Source organism: Solanum tuberosum, unplaced genomic scaffold (assembly GCF_000226075.1).
Source record: "Solanum tuberosum cultivar DM 1-3 516 R44 unplaced genomic scaffold, SolTub_3.0 scf00034, whole genome shotgun sequence".
Lineage (NCBI taxonomy): Eukaryota > Viridiplantae > Streptophyta > Magnoliopsida > Solanales > Solanaceae > Solanum > Solanum tuberosum.
The window spans coordinates 2,124,823-2,134,739 of NW_006238962.1; the positions used below are offsets into that span (position 1 = coordinate 2,124,823).

The following is a 9,917-nucleotide window of genomic DNA, read 5'->3' on the forward strand; positions in this document are numbered from 1 at the left end:
AAAAAAAAATCCCGGGTCCCCCCCCCCCCCCCACACACACAAAAAAATAATCTCTTAATTTCCCACAGAAGCAATAGACAGAAATAGAAATGGAAAATGATAAATGCTCTAAAGCGCGGAAAACACAGAGTAAGGAGTAGCATATGTATGATGTCTACAACTTAAATTTTGGGATTCAAAATAACCGTGCGCGCACCTGCTGCCGTTTTGCAAGCTGCCATCTAACAACCCGATGAATAATATCTTTCCTGATTGGCACATCAAAGACATCACCAGCCAAACACATAAAGCCCTTGTCTTCATTATTGAAGTTCGTTACTGGAATGACCAGGTCCTGAAGGAGCCCTACCACATACAGTAATCAATAAGATAGTTACACAAAGTCAAACAATATAGACTCATCCATTCCAAAAAAATATTTTCAGTATAAATGAGGAAAGAAATTATACGGAGACAAAATTACACCAACTCTCTTTTGTACTATCAATTTGAGGTGATCATCCTTACAAAGGACAATATATGATGACCTAGAAAGTGTTCACTCAAAGTTGATGAAATGCTGCGCAAGCAACAAAGATTTTTAACTATTACTTCTTGTTACTTCACAAGCTAAGGGGAAAAGATTAGCAGATTGTACTTAACCAGCATGTCGCAATCAAGAAAACACATTTCTATGAAGCATGATAACTAACTTTGTTTTCATTAAATTCCTTCAGTTTCTAAGTTAGTCATGGCAATATGAGGAACTATAATTCCATTAATCAATATTATATAATAATTTTGTGCCAAATAGCAGACCCTATCTTGCTTGGGATTGAGGTATAGTTATTTTTGTGCTAAATATTAAAAAATACACAAGCCTCATTCTCCAAAAAGCTAATGAAGAGAAATGGAACTTCCCCAAAAATGCTATTGAAGCCAAAGATATCTTTTCTGCAAGAAGTGATACTTTAAGCTATCCTGTAAAACCTGTGGGGCTCATAAAAATATTACTGGTAGAATATGATGATCATATGGTCACCCATTAACACTTGTTGCAATTACAAGATGATTGATCTATACAAAGCTATTAACGTTCTGTTCAAACTACTGTTCTTAGATGTTTGCCACTCTTTTGGATTAGGAGGAGCATTCTTATCCCAATGAGCAGGATATGCATAGGGTTAGATATTATTATTATTATCCTATCCTAGAGCTCTCAAAGCACATTGAGTCATCGACCAAGTAGCTAAACAGCACACATTTTTGCCTGCTTGCAGTTTGGACTTCAGTGCTTCAGATATTTGAGAAGAAGCTAGTTGGTTGAAAAAATTCTCACAAATGGGGTAGATTGGCATTGATTAATTAGTAGCAGTGTAGCACACGCCGAAGCTTGCCAACGTATTACATTCCAAATGTAGACCATAAGATATTCGTGGAAAAGATGTATCTTTCAGTTGCTAGTTTACTTTGTTAATTGTCACCAGATAGAGGCTTTACATCTTTTACAGTTGGTTTTAGTTTCCAATTACCAGAATATTTATTGTCACCAGAATACTAAAACTTGAGCCTAATACCATGCAAAGAATATGCATATTCAATCCAAAACAGTAAGGCAATGGGTTAACTTTCACTCCATAATTAACGTTCAAGAAACCCTAAACAATGAGGGACAAGTGTATGCTCTTAAGGGAGTGATAATTAGACAGCTGTGGACTTGAAGAAGAAAGAGAATCATGTGGCCGGTGCTTTATGGGCAGAGAGATAGGGGTGGAAACGATCATTTTGTCATGCAACGCATAAGTTTGTGACGAAGTTATGGAACCTGCTGCTAAATCGCTTTGGTACTGGTGCTTACAGAGAAGGGGAACAAGAAGGAAAAGAACATGGAAGTGACTCCCCAGGGAGTTATGTGGACCACATGGAGAAAATGGAACTGAAAACGTTTGGAAGTAAATAGATCGCTTTGGAAATGCAACTGGTTGTGTATTTTTTTGTACATTGCTGAACTCATGATTCCCAACATGTATTGATGATTGGATTACTTTTATAAAAATAAACTTACTTTAGATAGTTATCCTTTTACCTATTCTTTACATAGTCTTTCCCTTTTTGTTAATACAATTCCTTCACTTATCAAAAAATAAAAACATTTTTTCTTCCCGGTCCTATCCTGTCCCATGCTTGTGGTTGAGGCATAGAAGTAGTAGTTATTGTTTCTTGATCCAAGTATTCAAAGACTGCCAACATTTCCAAGCAAAGCATTACGCAAACAGGTTTTAACTATTAATGGTCACCATACACAACGATGAATAATAAAACTTCTAGCAGAAGTGATAGACCAAGACAGTTAATGAAAATGTCAAATTATACCTATCTCACGCTCTGGAATTGAAACACGTTTCTTGGATAATAAATCCGAGGGAAATGAACCATCACTGGAATCAGGTGTCAGCAAGGAAGTTGAATATCTTCGACACGCGAGGAACAATGATTCATCCTGCATTGAGAAATTCGAAACAGGCTTAAAATACTCATATCAAACTTGTCTTTCTTCAATGCTGGTAAGCTTAAGTAGCACCTCCAAGTTAAGAGAACCTCATGTAATAGTGCCTAATGTACATAAAAAGATACTACTCTAAACTCTAAAGGATATCAGATTATCAATAGACAACATCTCACTGCAAATAAACGCAAAATATTAGGGAAAACAGAATTCTCAGCGATAAGAATTTACCTTTCTGAAGACCGAAGATTCCACCCAAGACACTCCATCCCCAAGAATATTAGCCTTCACTGTTTCACAAAATTATAAAATAAAACAAAAAATATAAATAAATAACCATGCATCTATAGAAGACAGGCTCATCCAATTTTTAACCAGAGGATTCTGCACAAACTATACGTACATATATAACAACAACATACAATGTCTAGGGAGGGTAAAGTGTACACAAACCTTCCTCCTCCCTTGAGAGGCAGAGAGGTGTTTCTGATAGACCCTCGGCTCAAGGAAAAGCAGATAAAAAAGAATTAACGAAAGTAGAGAATACAATAGAAAGCATGACAAAAAGCATTCGGAAAAAAAGAAAAGAATAAGTAGCATAGACTACAAGTGCGAATTTCCAGATAAACGAAGTCATAGGCACGTAGGTTCAGAGCTAGACCGACTACTCCAAGAGCACTCATTACAGGTACAAATAACATAAGGAAGTGTAACCAGCGTTTATTGGAAAAAGCAACCCCAAAGATTTGGGACCCAAAAGCGGTTAGCGGTGACCACTGAATAAGTTTCTTCAGCTTGAGTTGGGTTAAAAACACGGAATGCATTTGCACCATCACCGTCTTCAAATAAAGTATTTTCTAGGGTAGCACCATGAATGGCGCATAGCAAAGCAGCCCCCAATACACCGACAACTCCCATCATATGAAAGGGGTTAAAGGTCCAATTATGAAATCCTTGAAAAATAGGATGAACCGAAATATAGTTGCTACACCAAGACTAGGTGCAAAGAACCAACCAGACTGACCTAGTGGATAAATCAGAAATACAGAAACAAAAACAGCAATCGGAGATAGTGTGATAATCGAAGTACAAGATATAGTTAACAGTAACAGAAATGGAAGGACAAGAAACTACAACAAAATACTACAACTACCTGTATGAAAAGACAAGCAAGACAATTCTCTACTAACTTCTAACCTTCTACCCTAACATGTGTTCTCCACAACCTCCTATCTAAGGTTATGTCCTCAGTAAGCTGCAACATGGATTAAACTTGAAAATGCATGTCTTTTTTATTAAACTAGCCTCCATTCACAAAAACATATACATCTATATCATTACATGGATCTAGGATCCACCTGAAGATTGAATTTACAATAAAGATTTGATTTTTTCAATAGAATCATGAAAAAACAGAAATAATCGAGAAAAAGGGATACCATTAGAAGCAGAAAGTGGTCGAAGTGAGTTCAAAGAAGTAAAAGAACGCAAAATCCTCCTTGAAATGGACAAAGCCATGCTCCAAAATCCTTCAGATTATATGAATGTGAACAGATTCAGCACAACAGGAAACTAATTCATAAGCTCCACCAGAAGAGAGAATGAAATTGAGCTACTCCAATGGAAGGGAAAGTAGTAGTGTTAAACCTGCTAAAACCCTAGGGTCCCATTTGGGAATTTTGTGAAAAAACAATGCAATATTTATTTATTTTTTTGGTCCAATGATCAAATATTATATTTTACCTCAAATTAATGAATTCATTTACATTTTAATATTGTTTTAGCAATTTAAAGACTAAGCTTATCATTGTTTGTAGAAGGATGCACCATAGATAAAAGAAAATGATTAATTTATTTTATTAGTTGAGAATAACTTAATAAATTATTTTTGTGTTTATTGTTTTGTTAATGAATGTGGAATGAGTTAAAGTTAGGTTGGGTCATTTGAATTAGATTATGAAAACTTTGATAGTTTGATTGAAGAAATTATAATCCAATCCAGACACAGGTTCGATTCCAACAATGGATAGATACTCATTTTCGACTATTTTCAATTAGTGTTCATTGATAAGTAGCGATCGCTCGTTATCTAGCTAGAAAAAATGGTTCAAATGCTTTCTCTCTCCCAACAAGCAAGATGAGTTCACCACTTCCTCTCAGTAATGAACTTCCTATACTACGAATAACCTCAAATTGGTTTTAAATATTTTAAGTTCAATTTTGGATATATATTAATTTTTGTACCTTTTAAGACAAATCATGATAATTAACAACCTCAAATCACCTAATAGTTCGCTCCTTAGAATATACTCTCTCCGTCCCATTTTATATGACATCCCTTTCTATAAATAGCTGGACCATAATACTTGTCATTTTATAAAATTTATGCATAAATTACCATATTTTGCCTATTATACCCTTGATAGAATAGTTAATTAATCTTGAAAATGTATTTATCATTTATTATAAAATTGACTTAAGAAAACATTAAATAAGGGTAAAAGAGTAAAGTTACATCATTTCTTAATGCAAATGCAAAACAAAAAAGTGACATATAAAATGGGACGGAGGGAGTACAACTTTCTACTGTTAATAAAAACTAAGAACATACCCTGCGTGGTAAACTAATATATTGAACATTTGAAAATTGAACTTGCTAGAATTGGATACATATGATATGAATTGGGCTAAATATACGACATAAAAAGTTCAATCCCATAATTAATTATTGAATATGATATCCATTCTAATATTCATAAATATATTAAATATATAAAATTCAAAGAAAATACCATAAGTAGAGTACATAATATGCTTTCATACAAGGTTTTTTTTTATTTTATGATACTTTTGGCGTAGTATTAAAACAAAGATAATCTTAAAACACATTACCACAGGATCTGTGACTTCCCAAATAGACTAAAGGGAAAACACACAATTAGGTTGGTTCCAAATTCACTAACCTACTGGATAAAAACGAGCTAGAAGAAAACTGTGGGTTCAACAGCCATAGCCAAACAAGCCACAACTATAAGCGTAAACCAGTCTCAAAATTCATCATCGAAGACGAACAGATGCAGACAATAAGCAAATTTTCAAGACTGCACTAGATCAACCTCACTTCAGAGAGACGGGGGTTTAACGGTAGCGACCTCATGCCAGTGTAGGCACTTAGCTGCTTTACTGAGAACACAAGTCTCATAAAGGCACAGCTAAACGAAACAACATTCACAAACATGCAAAGAGGAGGGATGAAGCAACACAGCAAAGTATTAAAAACTCAGGACCACATAACATAAAACATAATCTTAAGAATCCAAAAAAAAAATTCATATCCAAGATAAAACATCCTGAGATAGCAAAACCCTAGCAGTTTTTCAAAACTCATCCCTGCAAAATCTGTTTTATCCTCACTACAGAGGAGATCATCCATCAAAAAACGCCGCATTCAGCATTCACTTGGACAAGCTTGACTTCACTAAGAAACAAGGTTGTCATTGAGGGAAAGCGAGGCAAGTTGGTCAGCCGGGCTGCTGGTTGCCTGTTGAACATTCCTCAGGACATCCATAGCCTCAGAAACTTTAGCCTTCAAAGCCTCCGGTGATTCAAGCAGATGCAAAACCTCGGTCTGGTCCATTTCAAGAAGCATGCCCGTAACCTTCGCAGCATGCTCGTGCTCTAGCTGATCAACAAGTGGGTACAAACTTTCACCCAACATCTGCCAAGAGAACAATGAGAGCATTAGCAACCTAGTTCGGTCAACAAGAGATTCCTGTAATGTCAAAAGAACTCACCGTCCTCTGCTGCTCAGGTGGTGCATTTGCAAGGGCAGTAGCCAATGTAGAAATTGGCACAGGCTGTCCCATAGCAGCATCACGAGGAAGCATACCACCCATATCATATGGAACAGAGAGCATACCACCAGCAACGCCTGGCATTGGCCCATCTGGCACATTACGTCCAGGTGGATAGCGGTACATTCTTCCTCTTGGCATCATCTGAAAGATAGAATCTTTCATCATTAGTTTACTAGTCTTTTAACAAAACAAAAAAATACAGCTGGATACCCAAAAAGATTGTAGAGAGTAAGCAGAACTCCACCTGCTGCTGCATCAAGGGCATAGGCTGTTGAGATTGTTGCACAGGCCCTGCTCCTCGTCGACCACCTGGGCGCTGGCCCTGTTGGCCTTGTTGAACCATTGGCATGAAGAAGTTTGGCATAGGAGCTCCTCCAGGGCGCATTCCAGGAACAAGCTGTTGTTGATAGCCAAACCCAGCCTGGAAAACAAGATTATGCATCAGCACTAAACCCGTTTATATACATCTGGTGCAATCTTTCCAACATCATGTGTAGCCATTTATAAATTAAACATGAATTAGCCCAACCATATAGTATCAAGAGCATGTGCAAAATACTGAAGATCTAAATAAATAGACAACTATGGATAAGAACTAACAAAGTTACCTGGGGAGGAATAAGAGCGGGGGGACCTTGCCCATAAAATAGTTGCTGTCCAATCCCAGGAGCACCAGGAGGGTAAATTGGCATGCGAGGAGCAAGTGATGGGGGCATTGCCACTGGTCGCAGTTGTGAAAATTGTGCCTGTACCAACAAGTGCATTCATCAATATATATTACTAGGTAACTATTTGAGCAGATCAAAACTTATCAGCAACAGACTCATGGCGTCAAGGCCACATTTAAACATACATTAGTCAAGACCCACTCTATGGACAAAGTATTCGGTGGTCCACTTAACAAGTAAAGCAGCATGATGCAAAATTCCTCCAGCGCTGCCACACTATTGGGATAGTAATTATTACCTGCAACTTTGCTCTTCTCTCCTCTTTCCGCTGTGCTAGTGCAACATAGAGTGGTTTGCTAACTATCATTTTGCCGTTCATCTCAGAAAGCTTAAAGAAAGAAGAAAAAATGAGTTACAAGTTACGACTTAATGAGCACAATGTAACAATAGAGTTGGCATATAAATTATACTTACAGCTCTGGAAGCTTCTTCAGGAGTAGAGAAGGCAACAAATCCAGAACCCCTGCTGATTCCACTTGGATCACGCATAACCTGAACGAACAAGAATAGAATATCTAAGCTTAAATGAATCAATACAGCCACCTAAAAGTTCATTCACAAGAAATAGTATACCTTGCATGAGGTAATTGTACCAAACTCTGCAAAAAGTTCCTTGAGCTTTTCATCATCAATGGTGTCATCCAAATTTTTTACATACAAATTAACACCTTGGTATTTATCAACAGCCTCCTTGGCAGTTTGCTCGAACTTGTTTTTCAATTCTTGCTCTCTTTCAGATTTTTTCTGTGCTTTCCCAACATACCACTCTTTTTCATCAAATTTCTTTCCATTTAATGCTTCAACAGCCTTAGCAGCATCATCTGCATCCTCAAAATTGACAAACCCAAAGCCCTTGGATTTACCATCTGCATCCCTCATCACTACTGCACTAGTAATACTTCCGAACTCACCAAAAACATTCTTCAACTCATCATCAGTAGCAGATTCAGCCAAATTTTTCACATAGACATTGTTAAATTTTATCATGCCAGTTGTAGATTCTCGTTCCTGTTTGCGAAGAAAGTGTCCAACATACACTTGCTTATCATTCATCAACATACCATTTAACTTATCTATGGCACCTTGAGCTGATTCTTCATTGTCATATTGTACAAAACCATAACCCTTTGACTGACCATTAGAATCAGTAGCTATCTTGCAAGAAAGAATGTTGCCAAAGCTTGAAAAGGTGTCATGTAAAGCTTTGTTGTCAATTGACTTGTCCAAATTCTGTGTAAATAATTCAAACAAATGCATTAGGATAAAAAATATACATAGATAACCAGTACCAATACATATTGCAGGTCCCTAAAAATAAAAATATGTGTGTCACCAACTAGAACTTTTTAAAGATGGAGGAAAACTGGATTAACCAGATGTGAGCATATTTATTTGGTGCCATGCTATAGATCCAATTATATACATGACACAATAACTCTTATACTTAAGACGACAACAAGAACTCAACAGATGTCTCACAATAGACAAGTGTCCAGTATATATGTCTATGACTAAAAATATGAAGGAACAAGAGAAGCTCTGAAATGACAAATCACATCATACAAAATCAGGGTTTCAATAATAATACCTTAATAAATATATTTGCTGATCCACTCTTACGAAGAGTGGGATCCCTATGAGAATACATCACCCTAATGGACTTCCCATTGACAGGAGTGAAGTTCAACAACTCCATTGCCCTTGCAGCTGTGACCAAATATTTAGAGCAAAAACAAGTCAGAAAACAATTTGCAAGGCAGGTGATAAAAAATATAGACATACTACATCATTCCAAGTTAAACAGAATATTGAGCATTATCCATTCAATCAAATATGTAATGAAACGTTAGTTGGACACAAAAGGGAGTTGAATTACGCATGCAACACCTTCATGAAGACTTGAACTTCCCAACACGCCCTCATCATAACCAATAAAATATACTCAAGATTAACAATATACACTGGCAAAAACCACACAAGCTGAACCTTTTCTGTTCAAACCAATTATTTAGGCAGAATAAGCCAAATGCACATAAGAAATCACACTACTGCTAGGGGTGTCAAATCTCATAATGTGTTAAATAAGGGAAAAGAACAAATTTTTTCCAAAATTAGTAATTTCACAAAATATGAGGCATTAATTTTAATTATACCTATGATATCAAAAAACCCAAATTCATCAAAAATAAAGACTGTTAAACATGCAATCACACTAAAAAAGATACCAAAATCCCAAATTCATTAAAAACAAAGACTGAAAAACATGCAATCACACTATTATAGGTAACAAAATCGCAAATTCATCAAAAATAAAGACTGTTAAGCATGCAATCTCACTACTAAAGATACCAAAATCCTACATTCATCAAAATAAAGACTGTTAAACATACAATCACACAACTATAGATACCAAAATCCCAAATTCATCAAAAATAAAGACTGTTACTACTCAAGATACCAAAATCTCAAATTCATCAAAGCTAAAGACTGTTAAACATACAATCACACAACAAAAGATACCAAAATCCCAAATTCATCAAAAACAAAAGACTGTTAAACATGCAATCACACTACTAAAGAAATCAAAATCCCAAATTTATGAAATAAAAACTACTAACCATCGGATGGGTTACTGTAGTTAACATAGCCATATCCAAGAGATCTCCGAGTACTAAGATCCCTACAAACCCTAACAGAAACAACCTGACCCACATGGTTGAACAGATCATACAGCTGTGAATCAGTGATGTTAAAGTCCAAGTCTCCAACATACAACGACGTGGACGTGAACTGATTCGACACTCCTCCACCGGGCGCCGCTACAGCAGCGGCAGCACCGGCGGCAGC

General features: G+C 36.4%; 2 protein-coding genes across 4 annotated transcripts in view; both read right to left on the reverse strand.

Moving 5' to 3' along the window:
• The window catches only part of LOC102580579 (50S ribosomal protein L4), a 6,887-nt gene extending 2,717 nt beyond the window's left edge, over positions 1 to 4,170 (reverse strand). Inside the window, exons 1-4 of the mRNA XM_006342574.2 lie at positions 3,925 to 4,170; positions 2,717 to 2,775; positions 2,353 to 2,479; positions 197 to 345 (exon numbers count right to left, since the gene is read on the reverse strand). Of these exons, the coding sequence (XP_006342636.1) occupies positions 197 to 345; positions 2,353 to 2,479; positions 2,717 to 2,775; positions 3,925 to 4,003 (414 nt within the window). The 5' untranslated portion in view covers positions 4,004 to 4,170. The remainder of the gene's footprint in view (positions 1 to 196; positions 346 to 2,352; positions 2,480 to 2,716; positions 2,776 to 3,924) is intronic.
• A 1,567-nt stretch (positions 4,171 to 5,737) lies between these two features.
• Positions 5,738 to 9,917, reverse strand: part of LOC102580924 (polyadenylate-binding protein 2-like) — a 4,762-nt gene continuing 582 nt past the window's right edge. Inside the window, exons 2-10 of one of the 3 annotated variants that reach the window (XM_015306630.1) lie at positions 9,689 to 9,917; positions 8,659 to 8,777; positions 7,644 to 8,300; positions 7,485 to 7,562; positions 7,309 to 7,398; positions 6,951 to 7,097; positions 6,587 to 6,763; positions 6,280 to 6,483; positions 5,738 to 6,203 (exon numbers count right to left, since the gene is read on the reverse strand). In XM_015306630.1, the coding sequence (XP_015162116.1) occupies positions 5,964 to 6,203; positions 6,280 to 6,483; positions 6,587 to 6,763; positions 6,951 to 7,097; positions 7,309 to 7,398; positions 7,485 to 7,562; positions 7,644 to 8,300; positions 8,659 to 8,777; positions 9,689 to 9,917 (1,941 nt within the window). In that variant the 3' untranslated portion in view covers positions 5,738 to 5,963. The remainder of the gene's footprint in view (positions 6,204 to 6,279; positions 6,484 to 6,586; positions 6,764 to 6,950; positions 7,098 to 7,308; positions 7,399 to 7,484; positions 7,563 to 7,643; positions 8,301 to 8,658; positions 8,778 to 9,688) is intronic. The other 2 variants (XM_015306631.1, XM_015306632.1) reach the window with 2 other exon arrangements.